General features: G+C 39.6%; 1 protein-coding gene across 6 annotated transcripts in view; it reads right to left on the bottom strand.

Annotated features, from left to right (window-relative positions):
* The window catches only part of hdx (highly divergent homeobox), a 90463-nt gene that overhangs the window by 45800 nt on the left and 21396 nt on the right, over positions 1–23267 (bottom strand). For 4 of the 6 annotated variants that reach the window (XM_060832169.1, XM_060832171.1, XM_060832173.1 and 1 more), the window contains 3 exons: positions 11262–11408; positions 5286–6422; positions 3281–3334 (listed from right to left, as the gene is read on the bottom strand). In XM_060832169.1, the coding sequence (XP_060688152.1) occupies positions 3281–3334; positions 5286–6422; positions 11262–11408 (1338 nt within the window). The remainder of the gene's footprint in view (positions 1–3280; positions 3335–5285; positions 6423–11261; positions 11409–23267) is intronic. The other 2 variants (XM_060832172.1, XM_060832174.1) reach the window with 1 other exon arrangement.

The raw sequence follows: 23267 nt of genomic DNA, 5'->3' as shown, positions 1-23267 counted from the left end.
ATTCCTTTGGTTTGTTAATTTGCATTTCACATGGTTATATTTGCTTCACTTAAAATTGACCAATTCATTCAACCTCAGAAGCCCTACTGTGGCTTGGGCAGAGCTTCAGAACATAAGTATACCAAACAACCGTCAAATCAAATGCACATGAAAACAAAGGAAAGGAGCAGCATTAGTTGAGCAATCACCAGCTCTGCTATTCAGAGATAAGAGTTTTACTTATGTACAGGCTGGTTTTATCTTAAAATTCTAAAACTGCACATCACTGCATTGCAATTCTGTTACAAAAAACCCTTAGATGGAAATAAGCAACAGCTTATAGACTTGATATTTCCATTGTATATGCTTGAGTTTTCCAAGAAAATATCAAACTGAAGTACCTGTTTTTTTTACTTCCCTCACAAAGTCACCAGTTTATCTGGTGATTGAATTTGGGCCATATTTCAGAAAAGGCACTTAGATAATAAAGGGCTAGAGAATGGTCTCGCCCCATTTTTTACATCCCATATTATACAGTGATAGAGAACAGAAACATATCCTTCAGCCTAACTCATCCATGCTGACCAGGTTTCCTAAACTAAATTATCCTACTTGCCTGCAACTGGTCCATATCCCTCTGCACCTTTCCTATCCAAGTTGTAACTGTACACACCTCTAACACTTCCTCTGGCAGCTTATTCCACATACACACCACCCTCTGAAAAATTGCCCCTCAGGACCCTATTACATCTTTCCCCTCTCACCTGAAATCTAGGCACTCCAGTTTTGGACTCTCTGTACTCTGGGTAAAAGACTTTGGCTATTCACCTTATCAATGCTGCTCGTGAATTTATAAACCTCTGAGGTAACTCCTCAGCCACATGCCACCCAGCGGAAAAAAGTCCCAACCTATCCAACCTTTCCTTATAACTCAAACCATTCAGTCTCAGTAATATCGTTGTAAATCATTTTATCAGCTTTGTGTGCATCTGAAAGTTCTGAGACAGGCTTGAAATTTGGCTTCATTTCAGTAATTTAGATGAGTTGTCAGTCCTATAGTGCACCGTAGTGGTTTCACAGAAATAATTTGTTTCAGGCCACATCTTGCCAGTAGCAGTTTTTAGGATAAGATTCCGAGGGAGAAAGAGACAACTGATGGTCAGTTGAGACCTTCAGCCATGTTGAGGAGCACTATGGAGCTAGGAAGCACACTTCGAATTCTTCTGGCTCCAAAAGCAACCTTAAAAAAATGTATTTATCTATCTTGGTGGCAATCACTTAGTCACATGCACAAAATTGGAGACATTAATGATGAATTTCTATCCACAAATGTCCAATTGTACAATATGAAATCAAGAATGACATTCATCTCTCATTTTGTGAAAAATCATCAATGCCAAATATAGTCACATTTCCATTTCACATTGACAGTGTGATTAGGCTATACAGGAGTCCCTGCTACATGCGAGAACCACATAAGGACCACACCACAGGTCAACCTTGTACTTGATCAAATGAAGTTAAAATAGAATGATGGAATTAAAATTAAAGAACAGCATACAGATCAAGTCTTCTCAACTAGGCACAATGCGAACATAACATCATTTCTATTGATTAAAAAAAGGTATTCTGTAAGTCTTGCCAGTAGTTCTACTGCTACCACAAATCTTCAAAAAGGAAATCAGAGATAGACCAAAACACTTGAGATTTCTGGCAGATATTACAAATCATTATCATACAGTGTAATAATGGCAGTTTCTTCACTGTCATGCCAGTGGCCTTGCTTAAGCATTGGTTCAAAGAGCACCTGATAGGATTCGCATGTAAAAAGAATTGTTGACTGACGAAAAGTCTTTGACAGCAATAATGTTTGGCTGTACTTTTAAAGCAGTCTAAACTATTAGCATACAAGAAATAAGGGAAGATGGAAAGACTTGCATTAATAAAAACATATTTTCACAAACTCCAAAACATCCCAAAGCATTTTACAGGCACTTAAATGCTGACCAAAGTATGACAGCCAAAATGAGCATAGCCATATCCCACAAATGGCAACATGCTATTAACCAGCTCTTGCCATTTAATTTTTTTGATTGAGCAATAAATGTCGATAGGATAAAACAGAAATAGTTTCCATTTTAGATGTAATGTTATGCAAACAGATGATATAGGAGCAGAAGTAGATCTTCCTTACGAAAGATAATTATTGCAAGGAAGCTACCAGCAAGATTTCTAATAATTACACTTCTTAGACTGAAATCATTTTATGTCCACTTCAGAAAGCAGATGGGATCTTGGTTTAAGATTTTAACTGAAAGAAAGCACCTTTGATAAAACGGTGAGCTTTAACACCTTTCATTAACCAAAATACCTGCATTATAAATTGAAACAAATCAATGTAGCTCAAACTGTGGTGGAGAATTACTAGCTTAATACTTTTTGCAATATGAAGGTTTAGCTTTTTGCACAAATCAGAGTTTACTTCCAAGTAACATGCTGATCCTTGGTCATTCCATTGTAAACAAATGATAGTGAGCTTTGGGAAAATTCTTTGATCAGGTTGAGGTTCTGGATGTAGGTTTGCTCGCTGAGCTGGAAGGATCATTTTTAGACGTGTCATCACCATACTAGATAACATCATCAGTGAGCCTCTGGATGAAGCTTCATCTAGAAGCTCACTGATGAGGTTACCTAATATGGTGATGAAACGTCTGAAATTGAACCTTCCAGCTCAGCGAGCAAACCTACATCCAGAACAAATTATATTTGAGGGAAAAGTGCAAAATTAACAAGAAAGATGATCCCAGGTGTAAAAGTTAGAAATTTTTAAATCCTAAAGAGTTTTTTTTAAGGGGGATGTAATTCTTCCAACTGCTTAAAATGTTAAATGTAACAAATTATTACTTTTAAATAAGCCAGAGGGTACAGTATGTCTGAAATGTATGAGCAAGATGGTCTTTACTAACAGAGCAATACATGTGTGACATAATGTGTCACACAAGCAGCCAATTTTGATAAATCCTATTATATTTATCCAAGTACATTAGATATGGTGATGGGAGAGCTGAATTACAAGGAGACAAAAAGACAAATGAACAAAGTGGGCTTTGCAGATGTCTTGAAATTCAATTATTTTTCTGTATATTTATGAAGACAATTCAAAACTAGCATATCTTTTTGACTAATGCCAGTATTCGTTTTAAACACTGCAAAGGGTTTGAGGGTTAAGGGCCTATAAATTTGCAATAGTGAAGGAGTAGAAACTTAAAATTAAATAACAAGGCACACACATAATACTTACTGTTCTTTTCCTTGAGCTTCCGGTTATACAAGGCAACAGAACAGAGCCAGACACCTGAAGCATAAAATAACACTATTGTTCAAATTATGAACTGTAAAACATACCATTAAAGCTTTTCCATAATCACCAATATACTTAAGGTGATTCAAGCCATCATGTCATGTTACACATTCATACCAGACGACAAATTATAAGACTTCAGACTTTCAAAAAAAATCATCACAATGGATGCTGGACTGACTGAAATATCTGACAATAAATGCTGTTTTGCAAAAGTTAATTTAAAAAGTTGATCTTTTAGCAGTTTTTTTTAAAAATGTCTAAATGTTGATCAAAGTTCTAAAATAGATGATCACAAAAATAACAAGCAACTCTGCTCATATTTATTCTTATTTCCAATTTTCTCTTGTAATTTTATTTTGATATGCATCTGGACAGTCAAGACCATTGTTTGACTTTCTGACTCTGACTCTACCCAAAACTCTAAATTTACATGGCAAATAATCTTGCTTTTCTTTTGTTAAACTGGAAGAGATAAATCTTGCTTAAAGAATTATTCAATAAATAACAGCAAATGCAAGTGTTCATTGCCATGTTTCAGTTACACATTTTTTTTTTTATTTGCCTTCAAATGAGGAGAAGTGTGCAAATAACATTTATAATAAATCAAATGGAAACCAAAAACTGACTGACTGCCATTACCTGCCTGTTTCAGACCTGTGGTACTTTTATGCTTGACTTACAACAAACATTACTCAAGTTATGTAGAATGGAATTTCCTATTTCTTCAATTCATTTACAATATTATTACAAATTGCATCCACAGCAGTTTTCCCATTCTATTTCCATACAGAAGAATGTTGAATGCTCATAGTACTGTGAAGCAAGGAGGTGAACTTTATTTTTTGTGGCTGGAGATAGTTTGACTTAGTGGATAAATTCTGAGGAGCAAGTCATAGCGGTATCTATTGAGCACCAGTCTGTGGTCTGAAATGCTCAACAGTAGCTTCTCAAAACCAATAAGTAATGCAGAATAAGAAGAGACAGAAAGATTGGTTTGCCACCATCTGTAGAACAAGTATAACAGGATGTGTTCACTAATTGACCTTAACGACCACAAGTTAAAGCATGACAGAATTTGTAGAACAAGCCTGAGCAGAAATTGAAAGAGGTACTTTAATAATTACACAATAAAAGAAATCTTCCATGATGCATTTGTATTGCAGGAATGTTTCCTAAGACTGAAAAAGTGTTACCTTTACCTCAAATGGGGACACAACCGGTGGTCTAGCTCAACCTTGCAAAAGTCAGAACAAAACCACCCCCCGTTCAATCTGAGCGGTAGCCTTAGATTCTGAACTCAACCTTTCAAATGAAAACCAAACAAACAGTCTAACTTTTGGAGTAATGGCTTTGAAAAAAAGCCATCAAGATTTGCTGTTGCGGTTTTCAATATACTGTACAGCTGAAGCACAAATCCCAACTTTAGTACAAAGTTAAAAATCACAACACCAGGTTGTAGTCCAACAGGTTTAAATGGACCTGCTCTGAAAGCCAGTGCTTCCAATTAAACCTGTTGGTCATTAACCCGGTGTGTGATTTTTAACTTTGTACACCCCAGTCCAACACCAGCATCTCCAAATCACACCTTTAGTACAGTAGATTTGAGGTTTTATTAAACTCGATTGAAGCAATACAAGTGACTGATTTTTTCTACTTAGTACAGTTTCCTTCAAAACAAAATTATTTTGTTCCCAATTTCTGGAAAACAAAGGCTCTAAATTTAATTCACTCAAAAGACAATTGCACCAAATTTAAGAAAAGGATATGGTCAGTGTTGGAAAATTAGAGGTTTGAAAATCAAAAGTAGAAGTAATTAGCAAATGGCCATGATGATTTGGGCACATCAAGATACAAGTAAAATGATCACATATTGCCTTTTTACATTTGCACAGTTGTAACGCTGTTCTCAATGGAATCGAAGAAAAACTAAAAATACTGGTACCTGATAGTTGCTCTGGTTTGGAGTTAACCTTTGGTTGCTAGATGATGGAAGGCGGAGGTTAAATGAATCCTCTGATGAAGCAGCATTACTATACAAGGTCAGTTTTGCTCCAGGTGCTCGGAACTCTCCACTATGATAGAACACACTTCCAGATATATCACGTGCACTGACCTGTGATGAACCAGTGCTCATGTTCTTTGCTTGTATTGCCAGAGAAGTATTTGAGCACTCCATTTCTTTTGGGGTATTGGCTTCAGAAACTCTTGGATGATTCTTCAGCTCTGAACTCATTGATGCAAGCTCCTCTTCCCTTGCATACTCATCAACATCTCCAGTTTCCATGGCAATGGAAAAGCATCCACTTTCCATCTGACGCAAGTTCCTAAACGAATGATCCCCCCTGTTCTTTGAGCACTGTTCACTGCCTGCCAATGAGTATACATCACGGATCTGGAGAGAGCTGACAGCGGAGTCTCCTGTGCTTCGGTTAACCTTGGAATCAGATGAACAACTGAATGTACTTCTTGAGAAAGAGGGGTCACAAGTGAGTTTCCGTGGACACTGAGATAGTTCTGCAATGGTTGAATTAAACTGTTGTTTCGGCCACCCACCAACTGATTTAGTTGCTGCTGATTGTACTCTATTTACTTCAGTCTGAATATAAGCAGGACTGTAGTTTTTTGTACTGCAAGAATATACAGTGCTGGTGGGGCTATGAACATTTAATGATCTAGATCCAGGAGTAATTTTGTCACAAATTGAAATTGCAGAGTTTTTAGAAACAGACTGCCTTTGACTTGTGCCATGCTGTTGCAATTCCATTTCAGTTATAGTTCTCCCTATTGGTCTGTGCACAAGACCCTTAGGAATATCACACCTGTGGCCATCCTTTTGTTGAGATAATACTTGCCCACTAGCAGAATGCGTAGAGGTAAACACTCCAGTTACCATTACATTTCTACATGGCGATGTTAAAACAGTTTGCTGGCTCTGGGATGGAGAGGCAAGGCTCGTGTTTTTCACTGGTGTCTCAGACTTTCCCATTGTACTGTTACTTGCTGGTCCTTGTGTGGAGGGTGGATCTTCTAAACTGCATTTTGTAGAATTCAGTTTCCTTCTTTTATTGCCAATCCAAGTCTGCAAAACAGACATTATTAACTGTGCAAAAGACATATTTTGGTTTAAAGAACAGAGTCAATTCAGAACATTATCTACTCAAAAAGTTAAAGCTCAGTATAGATTCCTTACATAGACAGGCAAGAAAGAAAGCAGCCAATTCCCACAATTTTGTGATAAGACAGTTTCAGTAGATAAAAATCATATTGTTGCATCTTTCAAAACAAAACTAATGTCTTAGAAATTCAGTGCAAGTTCAATTTCACAACTACCATCAGCTTCAATTTATATACATGCTGTGTCCTACGACCAAGCCCAAAACCTGTAAAGATTACAATTCCAGCTATTTACAGTCAGACTTTCACAGAAACTATTAATCTAACGGATGGTCTTTCATAGTATAAAGGGTGAAGGAAAAAGGATTTTTATGATAATTTGGCTAACCTCACTGCTTATACAGGTCATTCTGGCATGACACGTGTTTCAACGTGAGTTGGGTATTGCCAAATTATGGGCACTATATGGATAATGCACACTTTCTATTGAATGGGTATAGCAATTTTCTACAGTGTGATTTTCTATGACCATTTTCCATAGCATGATCTTCTACAGCACGGAGGTTGCAGAGGAACACAACTATCGCGTTATACCAAAATTCCCTAAGGAACATTGGGCTGAGTGCATGTATCTTTGTTTCCATGCTTTAAAAGAGTAATTGTACACTAAAACTGACACAGACAAGCAGAGATGCGATGACCAGGATGTAAAACACAAATTAGAAGACGAGACTGAAACTGACCTAGGAACTGTTCATATTTTTCCCAAAAAACATACTTAACGCAACTACTACTGAAAGGATCATGCTACATAGCACAGGAGCATGGAAGAAAGCTCTAACTAATCTCATCAATTCGAAGATCTCTTTCTCTGCTTCCCCACCTACCCCAAAATAGCTGTAGCAAAAACTTATTACTCTAGAATCTAAAACACGTAGCTGCAACTGAACTGCAGTGCAGGTTATAGATGACAAAGCATGGCAAACTAAATGAGTCCAGTTCTAATAGCCCCACTTAAATACCCATTGATAAACTCTAAAGCGGCTATGAAAATGTGATACTGAAGCTGTATACAATCGCAGAATCCCTATGCTGTGAAGCAGACCATTCAGGCCATCAAGTCCACGCTGACCCTCTGAGCAGTTTTCCACCCAGACCCACCTCTTTACCCTATCCCTTTAATCCTACATTACCGTTGGCCAATCCACCTAACCTGCACATCTTTGGACTATGAGAGGAAAGTAGAGCACCTGGAGGATATCCACACAGACACGAGAAGAATGTGCAAACTCCAGTCAGATAGTTGCCAGAGGGTGGGAATCAAACTCCAACCACTGAGCCACCGTGTAGCTCTTAATCATTGCACGCATTTTAGTGTACTTCAAGAAGTATTGACAATGAATCAGTCAGCATCACACTAATGTGCATGTAGTCATTATATATACTATGAGATCTATAAACAGCCTGTGCTGAAACAGCAGCATGAAAAATATCTTCAAAAGGTAATTGTTAATAAAGCAAACATGGATAATCAAGCGCTTCTTTCTCATTAAATAATGTCACTTAAAATCAACAGTACAATGGTCACCCAGAATTATATAATTAATACAAATGCAGGATTTTCCAGAGATGTTGAGCCATAAACAGAAACCATTGGAAAACCATAACAGGTCATGCAGCATTGGGAGAGAATAGTGATTGTCCTGGAACATTATGTTTTTCTCTCTCCAAATATTCTAACTGAGCAACTGAAAATTTCCAACATTTTCAGTTGATATCTAAGATAAGTGAAGTAGGGGGAGCAACACATATGTTTCAGCAACACATCTTAAATTGAGCAACATACCTTTCATTTTATACAAAATAATTCCTTCATTATGCTTGAATCCCTCTCATAACTCCTGTCATCTTCTATGAACTGTTGAGTTGTGAATAAAACACAATTTTCCTTTTGCAATCAAATTGCAGACATGTAAACGTTGTGAGAAATACTGGAAATATGCATAAATCTATGCAAAGATAAGCCATAACTGCTTTGCAATTTCTAGAATTTGTTATTACTTTTGATTGCAAACATTCACATTCTTGCTTCCATGCCAGAGTTTTAAATGCACAATTTCAAAATAGACAGTTACCACTTTTAATGGAAAGCTATTAATCAGAGTAAGTAAATACAAATTGTTTTTACTAATGAGTGGGCCCATAACTAGTAGGCACAGAATGAAGATAATTGGAAATTGGAGGCGAGGAGTTTTATTTTAGAAGTATTGTTAAAATATGGAATGCATGACAACAAAAACATATTGGAAACAGACTCAATTTGTTTGTATTTTTTCATGAGATACTAGTGTTGCTGGCAAGGTCAGTGTTTTATTACAAATATACAAAACAGCTGAAACAGAACTCAGGTCTGGTCTGCCAGTCAAGAAGATCAAAGCTGATCGGATTGTAACCTCAAATCCACATTCTTGCCTACACTCGATAGACTTTCAAACCCTTAATTGACAAGAATCTATCACTTCCTTAACAATATTCAAGGTCCCGACTTCCTCCACCAGCAACAGTTTCAGACTCAACTCAAACAATTTTGCTTAATCTGTTGTAAACAGGTAGAGATTTTTAAAACAGTGATCACATTCTAAATTGTCTTTAAAATGGAACTTTCTCCACTTTTTGCTCATCCCTAACTACCTTTGAGAAAACAGATTAGTTACCTCCTTGAACCACTACAATGCGTTGGGTATTGGTGCATAGTGGTACTTGGCTGAGTGCAAATCATGAAATCCTTCAACGCTGAAAGAATGATAATACAGGCCCAAGACTAGATGATGTGCTTTGGAGGGAAACTTACAGGTAAGAAGTGTTAGAAATTGCCTGCTGCCCTTCAGTCTAGGTGGTAGATGAAACAAGGTTGCAAGATGTTACCACAGGATCCTTGCAATTTGTTGCAGTGCATCTTATACATCGCAGACATTCCTGTTACCATGCACCAGTTGTGAGGGAGTGAATGCTTAAGGTGTAAGATGGGGTACCAATCAGGTTAGTTCGTTTCTGGATGGCATCAATTTTCTCAAGAGTTGCTAGAACTGCTTCCATCCAGGCAAGGAGAGAGAGTATTCCATTACACTCAACATTTGGGCACTTGGGAGATGGTAGTCAAACTTTGGAGAGACGCAAAGTGAATTATTCACTGCAAAAATCATAGCCTATGACTTGCTCTTCTTATCACAGTATTTATTTGGTTATTCCAATTCTGTTTTTGGTCAGTTTTAAGTCCCTGTATGACACCAGTGTTACTTTTAAATTAATGAGTAACTTTCAAATGTGAACTCAAAACACTTTTGAATAAAGAAACCGTTAGGATAAGCTATGATAATGGAAAAAAAGGAGGGAGACTGATTCCAGTTTGATCTTTTTAAGAATCAGCATCAAGTTGATCTAGAAGGCTGAGATTCACAAAAAAGTTTACTAAGGATTCTTTCACATATGCTACGCCGTTTTATACATTTCTTTATTCTTTAAAGAATCAACATTAAAACACATTATCTTTCTTGATCAAGTGGTCTACTTTATTCATGTGATAACTACAATATTAGTTATCTGACTACCCCAGGCAAAATTGCCCTCATTCCCTGGTCCTGATTTGTTGCTTCATCATTGTGCATTATAGTGAGAGAAAAGTTTAACTAATGCTTGTACACAGTATAAGCATTGGGCTAGACATTGCCTTCATCCCCTCTGTCTTGTGCAGTTTAGTTCTGTCATTGCTATGATACCCTAAAATTGTAGCTCGTTAAGTTCACTCACTTCAAATCAGAATTGGAATTCAATACCCTGGAACAGCTTTTCCACAATTGGCCTTTCAAGATTTGTTTAAAAAAACAATTTTATTCCCTACTTTTTGCTGTGTGTCAGAATCATTGTACAGAAGGAGCAGTGAACAGATAAATAATCTTAATGTATTTTATTACATTTAGGAATTTGCGAATATCGTTGAACAGAAGAAAATATAGTTTTTGACCCCATTAGTTTAAATTCAAAATCTGATTTAGCATAGCCCAATTTTGATACAGTTAACTATTTCCTAACATTTGCCAATGTTGAAAATACAATGGAACCATTTCCAAAAGCTACTTAAATCAAAGAAAGCCTTTTGACATTACAATGAAAATAACTAAAGATTGGCTACTTAAATATTCCTGAATTAAAATAATGTAGTTTCAATTCCAGTCATGCAGAAGAAAATAAAGATATTGGGCTAAACACATTCCATCTAGAATCAAAAGGTTCCAGATCCAACCTAACAGTTTATTAAAAATACAGAACACAAAGGATGGCTAAATATAAAATGGTACATTCCTGCCTTGCAAATACAACAAAGCAAACTTTAGAAAACAAATTACAGCAAACAATTTATTTTTAGGAACCACCACCCAAGGATAAATTTGATGTCACGCTTTATAAAACCCTCCACTTTTCCCCGCCAACTGCTAATAAATGATAGTCGTGCGCACAAGTTTTATTATAAGCCCTTCAGCCGTTCTGAACACAAATCCATACGTAGAATTTTAATCATAAAGGATTCACAGATTAGTTATGGTTTGATCATTTTAGCAGTTATACCACAGAATTTGAGGTCTTGTGTTCAGAAGGCTTGGTTTGGAACAGGTATCTTGTCCGAGATAAATGTCTTGCAGAGTCCAAAATATTATAATGAATACTGCTCCATTATTTAATACCATTGGGATTCAGTAAAAAACCAAACATTTCCAATAGCTTTGTGCAAAAATATTATACTACTTACCCTGACTACATTAAAATCTAACCCAGTTTCACGTGCACACTGTATTATTAATCCAAAGCAATTTTTACTTTGATTTGTCATTCCACTGTCATAATAACGCTGTAATACTCGTTGCTGTTCCTCTGTGAATATAGAACGCAGATTCATCTATAAAAGAAAGTATAGTGCTTTTTGTTACCACAAATTTTAAAAGTGTAGAAAAAAAGACAAAAAACATTTTTTTAAAAAATTATTTCAAATAACACAAGTAAACAACAAATTCCATGGTAATATTTAGTTAATAACCTGAACATACTAATTCCAGGCTAGGTCAAGCTCTCAGAAGCGCATCATTATAGTTTGTACACCAGCTGAATTTGCAAATTTGCTATTCAAATAAAACTGCCAAAACTAAAAAGTTCTGTCTTGGTTAATCATCAACAGAAACGCTTATTATGATTTTTCTGATTCCCTCATCAAGGAAACCTCCAATTGACACCAGCAGGTATTGCCCCCTACCCAGTTTCCATAGGATCATTCAATTTAAATTACCATCAGATCAGTACATTTGTGCATCCAAAAATCAGCACAAGACAAGAATTCCTCAAATATTATGCATAACATGGAAAGGAGATTGTAACCCATGCATCCTTTGAACTCAGCCAGCATTAGATGAAAGGTGCTGTGTAGAAACAACTATATACAAACATAAAACAGAGAGAGGAATGATTAGAGGAAATCAATTTGTATGTTTATTAATAGAAGCTGGTTGCCTAGCAACTTGCCATAATTCAGTCGTATTGAGATACAACACGAGAAAATTACTTTAATAAATACAAAATACTGCAAACGCTGGAATGGAAATAAAAACGGAATACACTCCGAAGGCCAGTCAAATTCTGTGGAGAGAACAGATAAAGAGAACTTCCTGAAAATGCATCAGCATTTGAAATACTGACTTTTATCTACTCTCTCGATGAATGCTGGCTAATATGCTCAGTATTTTCTAAAAATTGAACAGAAAGTGAATGAAATGTGCTGAAAATATTGCTGACTATTTTTCTAATAGAGTCATACAGTCCTATAGCATGGAGTCAGGGCCTTTGGCCCAAACCGGTCCATGCTGACCAAAATGTCTGTTCACGCTAATCCCATTTCCCTTCTATTCTTTTCCTATCCATGTCTTTGTCCAAATGTCTTTTAAATGTTGTTAATGCACCTGCATCAACTGCTGGCAGTTCATTCCATAGGTGTGCCACCTGTGAAAAAATTGCCCCTCAGGTACACTTTTATTCTTTCCCCTCTCACCTTAAACTGATGCCCTCCAGCCTCGATTCCCCAAATCTGGGAAAAACAGTGCATTCACCCTATCCATGCCTCTCATGATCCTGTGCACTTTAATAAAAGGACCCCCCTCAATCTCCTACACTCAAAAGGAAAAAGTCCTAGCCTGTCCAACCTCTCCCGATAACTCAAACCATTGAATCCAGACAATATCCTGTAACTTTCTCTCCAGTTGAATAACACCCTTCCCATAACGAGAAGACCAAAACTGAACACAAATGCGGTCTCACCAACATCCTGTACAACTGCAAAATAACTTCACAACTTCTACACCCAATGCCCTGACTGATGAAGACCAGTGTGCCAAAAGCCTTCTTCACTGCCCTGTCTACCTGTGACTCCACTTTCAGAGAACTGTGAACCAGAACTCCAAGATCCCTCTGTTCCATGACACTCTTTAAGGCCCTGCCATTCACCATGAAACTCCAACCTTGTTTTGACTTTCTAAAATGCAAGACATCACACTTATCTATATTAAATTTATTTTGTCATTTGTTGGCTCACTTTCCCAGCTGATTAAGGTCCTGCTGCAATTTCTGATACCCTTCCTCACGGTTGGTGTTATCACCTGTTTTAGTGTCATCAGCAAACTTGCTAATCATGCCTTGTATAGTCAGTCATCCAAATCATTGATACAGATAGCAAACAGTAATAGGCCCAGCACCGACCTTGAGGCACTCCACAAGTCATAGGCCTCCAGTCCAAGAAGCATATTTCCACAATTACACTCCGTTTCCTACCATCAAACTAATTTTGCATTCACTTTGCCAGCTCACCTTGATTCTATGCGATCTAACCTTCCAGAGCAGCCTACCACGTGGAACCTTATCAAAGGCCTCACTGAAATCCCAATAGACTGCATTTACCACCCTGCCCTCGTCAACCTTCATGGTCACTTCATCAAAGAAGTCCAAAAAAAAAATTGAGGTGCTTAATCTCCCGCTCACAAGGCCATGTCAACTACTCCCAATTAAACACTGCCTTTCCAAATGCATGTACACCTATCGCTCAGAATCTTAAGAAACGTACCCACTGCTGATCTTAAATTTACTGGTCTATAGTTTCCAGGATTTTCTTTGCAGCCCTTCTTAAATAATGGCACAACATTCACTATTTTTCGGTTTTCCAGAACCTCACCCGTGACTAACAACGATGCAAAAATATCAGCCAAGATCCCTGTAATTGCTTCTCCAGCCCCTTGCAGTGTTTTTGGATATATCTGGTCAGGACCAGGAGACTTATCCACCTTCATAAATTCAATCCCTCCTCTACTGTGATATGGACTGTCCCCAAGATATCACCACTAATTTACTCAACTTCCAAGTCTTGATATCTTTCTCCATGGTAAACAGGAGAAATATTTGTGGAGATCCTCACTCATCTCCTGCGGTTCTACACATACATGTCCACTTTGGTCCTTGAGGGTCCTTATTCTCTCTAGTTATGCTCTTTTAAGAGTCATAGAGATGTACAGTATGGAAACATACCTTTCCTTCAAACCCGTCCATGCCGATCAGATATCTCAACCCAATCTAGTCCCACCTGCCAGCACCTAGCCCATACCCCTCCAAAACCTTCCTATTCATATACCCATTGATAGGAAGGAGACCAGAATTGCACGCAGTATTCCAACAGTGGCCTAACCAATGACCTGTACAGCTGCAGCATGACCTCCCAACTCCTGTACTCAATACTCTGACCAATAAAGGAAAGCATATCAAATGCCTTCTTCTCTATCCTATCTACCTACGACTTCACTTTCAAGGGGTTAGGAACCTGCACTCCAAGGTCTCTCTGTTCAGCAACACTCCCTAGGACCTTACCATTAAGTGTATAACACCTGCTAAGATTTGCTTTCTTAAAATGCAGCACCTCGCATTTATCTGAATTGAACTCCATCTGCTACTTCTCAGCCCATTGGCCCATCTGGTCAAGATCCTGTTGTAATCTGAGGTAACCCTCTTCGCTGTCCACTACACCTCCAATTTTGGTGTCATCTGCAAACTTACTAACTGTACCTCTTATGCTCACATCCAAATCATTTACATAAATAACAAAAAGTAAAGGACCCAGCAGCGATCCTTGTGGCACTCCACTGGTCACAGGCCTCCAATCTGAAAAACAACCCTCCACACCACCTTGGAGCCAGTTCTGTATCCAAATGGCTAGTTCTCCCTGTATTCCGAGATCTAACCTTGCTCATCAGTCTCCCATGGGAACCTTGTCGAATGCCTTATTGAAGTCCATATAGATCACATCTACCGCTCTGCCCTCAATCTTCTTTGCTACTTCCACAAAAAACTCAATCAAGTTTGAGACATGATTTCCCCTGCACAAAGCCATGTTGACTATCCCTAACCAGCCCTTGCCTTTCAAAATACGTGTACATCCTGTCCCTCAGGATTCCCTCCAACAACTTGGCCACCACCAATGTCGGGTTCACTTGTCTATAGCTCCCTGGCTTGTCCTTACCACCCTTCTTAAACAGTGGCACTATGTTAGCCAACCTCCAGTCTTCCGGCACCTCACCGGTGACTATAGATGATACAAATATCTCAGCAAGAGGCCCAGCAATCACTTCTCTAGCTTCCCATTTTCCAGCCGTCCCTTTACCTGCGAATATCTGCCCCCAATCAGCTTTTGAAAATTCTTGTCTAATACTGTCAAAATTGGCCTTTCTCCAATTTAGAACTTCAATTTTTAGATCTGGTCTATTCTTTTCCATCACTATTTTAAATCTAATGGAATTATGGTCGCTGGCCCCAAAATGCTCTCCCACTGTCACCTCAGTCACCTGTCCTGCCTGATTTCTCAAGAGTAGGTCAAGTTTTGCACCTTCTCTAGTAGGTACATCCACATACTGAATCAGAAACTTTTCTTGTACACACTTAATTTCCTCTCCATCTAAACCCTTACACTATGGCAGTCCCAGTCCATGTTTGAAAGTTAAAATCCCCTACCATAACCACCCTATTATTCTTACAGATAGCATAGACCTCCTTACAAGTTTGTTTCTCAATTTCCCTCTGACTATTAGGAAGTCTATAATACAATCCCAAAAAGGTGATCATCCTTTTCTTATTTCTCAGCTTCACCTAAATAACTTCCCTGGAATCTATGTCTTTAACATACTTTGTATTTATCCTTGCCTTTTCAACTAAGGCTATCTGCGCCCCCTTTTCACCCTCCTGAATTCCTTTTTCAGTAAGCTCCTGTATTCCCTGCATACTTCCTGGGATTCCCTAGATCCCAGCTGCCTCTACCTGAACCATGCCTCCTTTTTTCTGGTCAAAGCCTCAATATCTCTTACCATCCAGGGTTCCCTGTACCTGCCAACCTTGCCCTTCATCCTCATGGGAACATCTAGACCTTGAACTCTAGCTAGCTCACTTTTAAAAGCTTCCCACTTGCCAGAGGTCCCTTTGCCTGCAAATAAACTACTCCAATCAATCCTTGCAAGCTCTTGTCTAATTCCATCAAAATTCACCTTGGTCCAATTTAGAACTTGAGGACCACTTTGCTCCTCTCCATAACTAGTTTAAAATTAATAGATCTATGGTCACTGGTTCCGAAGTGATTTCCCCCCCACTATCACCTCAGTCACCTGTCCTGTCCTATTTCCCAAGAGTAGGTTGCATTTGCCCCTTCCCGAATCGGGCCTACTATCCACTGCTTGACCAAACTTCACTGAACACACTTTAATTCCACCCCATCTAAGCCCTTAATCCTCTGGCAGTCCTAGTCTATGTTGGGAAAATTAAAATGCCCTACTATGACAATTGTATTGCTCCTGCAAGTCTCCCAATCTCCCAGCATATTTGTTCTTTTAATTCCTGTTGACTATTTGGGGGCCTACAGTCAACCCCAATAATGTCACCATCCCCATCTTATTTCTTAGCTCCGCCCACAAAACCTCACTGGATGATCCTGCAGCTTTTTCATCACTATACTGCTGTGATACTTGCCTTCATCAAAAATGCAACACCCCCTTACCTCCTTCCACCATCTCTGGCCTGCCTCAACAACCTGTACCCGAGCTCATTAAGTTGCCAGTCCTGTCCCTCCCTTAGCCATGTTTCTAAACCAGCTATAATATCCCAGTCCCACATATGTATCCACGTCTTGAGTTCATTGGCCTTACCAGTCAGCTCTCTTGCATTAAAATAAATGCAATGTATAATGTTCCAGACTGACCGGTCTCTTCAAATCATTATTTCTGATTCCTATATCTCCTTCAAGCCTTGCACTGGCCTCTCTGCTATTGAGGATGTCAATTTAGTTTAAAGCCTCCCTTGTAGTACTAGCAAGCCTGGCCGCCAAAATATTGGTCCCCCTCCAGTTCAGATGCAACCCATCCTTCCTGAACAGATCACCTCTGCCCTAGAAACGAGCCCAATGATCAAAAAATCTGAATCCCTGCCCCTGTACCAATTCTTTAACCATGCATTCATCTGCCAGATCCTCCTGTTCTTACCCTCACTAGCACATGGCACTGGAGGTTACCACCAATGAGATCCTGGTTTTTAAACTTTTTCCCAGCTCTCTATAATCACTCTGCAGGAACTCATCCCTTTTTCTACCCATGTCATTTGTGCCAACATGCACAATGACTCCTGGCTGCTCACTCTCCCTTGAGAACGCGCTGCAATTCAGAGACGCCCTGGACATGGACATCTGGGAGGCAACACCATCCTGGATTCCTACTTGCAGCCAGAAAATCTCCTATCTGTCCCTCTAACGATAGAGTGTCCTATCACTAAGGTCCTGTTTACCTTTCCACGCTGTGTCCCACAGCCAGTCATAGCGTCACCAACCTAGCTACTGCTGCTTTCCTCTGCACGGTCACCTATCCCAACTGCCTGAAGTTGGTGGAGAGATAAATGAGAAGAAGGTGGGGGTGGGGAGAAAGTAGCAGAGTACAATAGGTGAGTGGGGGAGGGGATGAAGATGATAGGTCAGGGAGGAGGGTGGAGTGGATAGGTGGAAAAGAAGATAGGCAGTGAGGACAAGTCATGGGGACAGTGCTGAGCTGAAAGTTTGGAACTGGGATGAGGTGGAGGAAGGGGAAATGAGGAAACTGTTGAAGTCCACATTGATGCCCTGGGGTTGAAGTGTTCCGAGGCGGAAGATGAGGCATTCTTCCTCCAGGCATCGGGTGGTGAGGGAGCAGTGGTGAAGGAGGCCCAGGACCTCCACGTCCTTAGCAGAGTGGGAGGGGGAGTTGAAATGTTGGGCCACAGGACGGTGTGGTTGATTGGTGCGAGTGTCCCAGAGATGTTCCCTAAAAGCGCTCTGCTAATAGGCGTCCAGTCTCCCCAGTGTAGAGGAGACCGTATCAGGAGCAACATATACAATAAATGATATTGGTGGATGTGCAGGTAAAACTTTAATGGATGTGGAGGGCTCCTTTGGGGCCTTGGATGGAGGAGGTGTGGGTGCAGGTTTTGCAATTCCTGCAGCGGCAGGGGAAGGTGTCAGGACAGGAGGGTGGGTTGTAGGCGTGGACCTGACCAGGTAGTCATGGAGGGAATGGGTCTTTGTGGAAGGCAGAAAGGGGTGGGGAGGGAAATATATCCCTGGTGGGGGGGTCCGTTTGGAGGTGGCGGAAATGTCGGCGGATGATTTGGTTTACGTGAAGGTTGGTAGGGTGGAAGATGAGCACCAGGGGCATTCTGTCCCTGTTACGGTTGGAGGGATGGGGTCTGAGGGCAGAGGTGTGGGATGTGGACAGGATGCGTTGGAAAGCATCTTTAACCACATGGGAAGGGAAATTGCGGTCTCTAAAGGAGGCAGCCATCTGGTGTGTTCTGTGGATTACACTTAACAATTTGTAAAATTCTGTACTTTGTGATGACTGTAATATTGTGTCAAATTATATTAACTTTGGTCTAGTCAAAAAGATTCTTGTTGAATGGTAGAAATTGTCAAAGAGTGAAGAGAATGAAATATAGCTTCCTAAATAGTTCATGAATTCAAATTACTCAAAAGTGCACTCTGACTTTCAGTAACTAGAGTTTTCCTCAACCTGAATTTAGAAAAGCTGAATAACTCAATCTGCTTATTGAAAGATGATAAATACAATAACTTCTGGTTACTTTCCCCACCCATTGAAAAAAAAGTGCCATTGTGTAATGTCCCATGGTCATGAAAGGCATCACAAATCACTTTTTATAGCTAAATATGTACTTTTTGAAGAGTGCTCACACATAGGCAATATGACAGTTAATATGTATACAGCAAAATCCCACACACAATGTGATAATGGCCAAATACTTTGCTTTATGCTGACAGATAAAATAGGAATTAGAAGACAAAGATAAATCCGCTGTATTTCTTTGAAATAGCATAGAGGGATCTTATCCATCAATATTAGAGGGCAGATAGGGCTTCAGTTTATCGCATTCAAAAAGCAAGACTTCATACAGTGCAATACTCCCTCAACACTAGGCAGCTTTAATTTTTGCACTCAGAACTAGAATGACACGCAGGTACTGTAGGTTCAAGTGACAAAATGTTTGGAGTTAACTTTGTTAGTTATTTAAGGCCATTTCAGTCAAGAGACCAAGAGATGACAAGATCAAGGCATGATTGTAGGAGTACGCAGTTAAGAGTTTATATTGAGAAACAAGTCCGGGGGGAGACCAGAAGATAATAAAATCAGAATCAGTGTGAGCTGTGTATGGAGACTGTAATCGTGGATGATGAGAATTTAATCACTGTAGATACCAATGGGGAGCCAATTACCACAAACTAAAAGGAGGAAAGGACGAAGGATATTTTTGTATATGGATAGGACATGGTTACAGTTGCAAGTAAGAATTTTAAATGAGATGCAAGGGAGGCGATCAAGGCAAGATGCTTAAAAATGCTTAAAAAGGGGGAAAGGTCTTGGTGTTGGTAATTTCAGTTCTGGCTTTAAAAATATAACTTTTACTCAAGTATTTTTATTGTTTGACATTCTTTGCGAGGATAGGCATCACACTTAACTATTTATTGTTGACCCCATTTCCCTTCTACCTGAAGCCATTTCATAATGTTCTTTCACCTTTGGTTTCTTTCACCTAAGCTTAGCATGTAGAAAAATATTATCAGCCACTTAACTTTTAAATTAGGTTTTAATCAAAATAAACTCACCAAACAATTTCAAAGAAAACAAATGTGAATTGAACAAGCTATAACTGATAGCACATAAACGAAAAGCACTGTTAATTAATGCACAAATCTATCATATTTACACTTCCATCCACTGCAAAACATCCAAGATTTTCCAAAGTTCAACACTTGTTTGTCTCCACATAAGTCTACTATAACCCTCATAACATACCTGATTCAGTCCTTGAATCCTTGGTCTATGTTGGTCAGACCATCCAGACTGCCAGGTTTCATCACTGTTACCAACCAAAAACATGAACTATTGTTTTGGCTTCTGAACCAGACCGACTAGCCCCCACTTGAAGTGTACCAACTAAAATGGGAGAATGACGTAAATGCAATCCTTTCAATTTAATACCACAGTGATATGTACATTAGTCCAAATATCATTTTGTGAAGGAGAGAGAAGAATTTGCTGTGTATTTAATTTACTGATGTGTATATTATTGGTTTTACTGTCATTGGAGAGACTGAATTTGGTACTTTGCATGAATTAATGTTTCACAGCTACTATTATGGGTCAATTGTTATGTGAATGCTGAAGTAATAATGGGAAAGTTTTTTTTACAAACATATCTGTGTCTGGACCTAACTAAGGGACAGGATTGTCAGAGTTATAGAGATGTACAGCGTGGAAACAGACTCTTCGGTCCAACCCGGCCATGCCGACCAGATATCTCAACCCAATCCCACTACCAGCACCCGGCCCATATCCCTTCAAACCCTTCCTATTCATATAGCCATCCAGATGCCTCTTAAATGTTGCAATTGTACCAGCCTCCACCACATCCTCTGGCAGCTCATTCCATACCCATACCACCCTCTGTGTGAAAAGGTTGCCCCTTAGGTCTCTTTTATATCTTTCCTCTCTCACCCTAAACCTATGCCCTCTAGTTCTGGACTGCCCCACCCCAGGGAAAAGACTTTGTCTATTTATCCTATCCATACCCCTCAATTTTGTAAGCCTCCATAAAGGTCACCCCTCAGCCTTCAAAGCTCCAGGGAAAACAGCCCCAGCCTGTTCAACCTCTCCCTATAGCGCAAATCCTCCAACCCTGGCAACATCCTCGTAAATCTTGTAATTGTTCTGTTGCTTCTGTTTGTAATGTGTGTATAATTAAGATTTACAAGGCAAGCATGTTTAAAATAAAAAGTTGTTAATGTTTTAGACACCTTGAAACTCTAAAAGAGATTACCTGGTTATTTAAAATTTAAGGAAGCCTTAAAACTATCAACCAACCAAACCTCGAACAGTCTGGCCTCAAAAACAAGGGACACAATTACTCAATTAAGACAAAAACGATCCTTACCTAGCCAAAGATAGAACTGGCAGAGGTTGTATCCCTACAAGGGATCTCCCACATCCTTGGAGCGTAGAACTTTAGATTAGATTACTTAGTGTGGAAACAGGCCCTTCGGCCCAACAAGTCCACACTGACCCGCCGAAGCACAACCCACCCATACCCCTGCATTTACCCCTTACCTAACACTATGGGCAATTTAGCATGGCCAATTCACCTGACACGCACATCTTTGGATTGTGGGAGGAAACCGGAGTACCCGGAGGAAACCCACGCAGACACGGGGAGAACGTGCAAACTCCACACAGTCAGTTGCCTGAGGCAGGAATTGAACCCGGATCTCTGGCGCTGTGAGGCAGCAGTGCTAACTACTGTGCCACCATGCCGCCCAACATGAGAGACAAGTTCTGGCTGTCTCCTAATCATCCAAAAAAGAAGACGTCGATCCTAATTAACAGCCGAGGCAAACATCCCCCCCCCCCCCACAAAAAAAGATAAGAGGGCAAATTCTCTATCAAAAGGTTAACCAGAAAGACAAATAATTATGTCGCTTAATGTCTATCAATAACTACGTTTTAATTCACTGATAGTATTCCTACTTAAGGCCAGAAGGTCCAGGTTCAAGTTCAATCTGCAAATCTTTGTCATTATAGGTCTAAAAAGTTTGCTTAAAAATTAAGAACTGTATACATTAACATGCCTTATACTCATCTCCTTCCAGTGAAAAGACAGCATACATGCTTCAGAGGTGCCTTGTAATGCCTGTAGTAACTAGAGATAGACAAAGGATGACAAAGAATAGTAGACATCACATCACTATTTGCAGCACAGCAGAATGGAGGAAGCCACATCACTTCAAACACACATCATACATTGTCCAACAACCTCAACACTCCACAGCAAAATGGAAGGGTTGCAATTAAAAGTAAAAGTAATTCTCTTCCATTCAGCCATTGAGCTGGTGAAGACCATATGGACCATGACTCTATCAAATGGAAATGCATGAAATTGAAGCAGAAGGCCACCATTCAGCATGATCATGACTGTTTGATTTGTGTCAGATTTCACATTCCTATCCACCTTGAAAACTTTTGATTTCTGCAAGATTTGTGAAGATTTGTAGCTCAGGTTGAGGTTTAGGGTGTAGGTTTGCTTGCTGAGCTGTAGGTTTGATATCCAGACGTTTCATTACCTGGCTAGGTAACATCATCAGTGGCGACCTCCAAGTGAAGCGAAGCTGCGGTCTCCTGCTTCCTATTTATATCTTTCTCCTGGATGGGGTTCCTGGGGTTTGTAGTGATGTCATTTCCTGTTCATTTTCGGAGGGGTTGATAGTTGGTAACTAGATCTATGTGCTTGCTTATGGTGTTGTGGTTGGAGTGCCAGGCCTCTCGGAATTCTCTGGCATGTCTTTGCATAGTCTGTCCCAGGATAGATGTGTTATCCCAGAAATGTCGGGTTTTTTTCATCCATGTGTAGGGCTACAAGGGAGAGAGGATCGTGTCTTTTTGTGGCTAACTGGTGTTAGTGTATCCTGGTGGCTAACTTTCTTCCTATTTGTCCTAAGTAGTGTTTGTGGCAGTCCTTGCATGGAATTTTATAGATGACGTTGGTTTTGTCCATGGGTTGTACTGGGTCTTTTAAATTTGTTAGTTTTTGTTTGAGAGTGCTGGTGGGTTTGTGTGCTACTAGGATTCTGAGGGTCTCAGTAGTCTGGCTGTCATTTCTGAAACTTCTTTGATGTATGATAAGGTGGTTAGGGTTTCTGGCTGTGTTTGGTCTGCTTGTCATGGTTTGTTCTGAGGAATCTGCAGACTGTATTTTTTGAGTATCCATTCTTGTTGAATACGTTGTATAGATGGTTCTCCTCTGTTTTCCAAAGTTCGTCTGTGCTGCAGTGTGTGGTGGCTCATTGGAATAGTGTTCTGATAAAGCTTTGTTTGTGTGTGTTGGGATGGTTGCTGGTGTAGTTGAGTATTTGGTCAGTGTTTGTCGGTTTTCTGAATACGCACATTTGTAGTTCTCAGTTGTCCTTTCTTTTGACTGTGACGTCCAGAAATGAGAGTTTTTTGTCGGTTTCTTCCTCCTTGGTGAACTTTATGCCTGTGAGGGTGTTGTTGATGATGTTAAATGTCTTTTCTATCTTGTTTCGTTTTGTGATGACAAAGGTGTCATCTACATAGCGGACCCAGATTTTTGGTTTGATGGTTGGTAGGGCTGTTTGTTCTCA

This window comes from Hemiscyllium ocellatum, chromosome 11 (genome assembly GCF_020745735.1).
Source record: "Hemiscyllium ocellatum isolate sHemOce1 chromosome 11, sHemOce1.pat.X.cur, whole genome shotgun sequence".
Classification (NCBI taxonomy): Eukaryota; Metazoa; Chordata; class Chondrichthyes; order Orectolobiformes; family Hemiscylliidae; genus Hemiscyllium; species Hemiscyllium ocellatum.
Note: the sequence above shows the minus strand (reverse complement) of the source record. Positions and strands in the feature narration are given on the sequence as shown.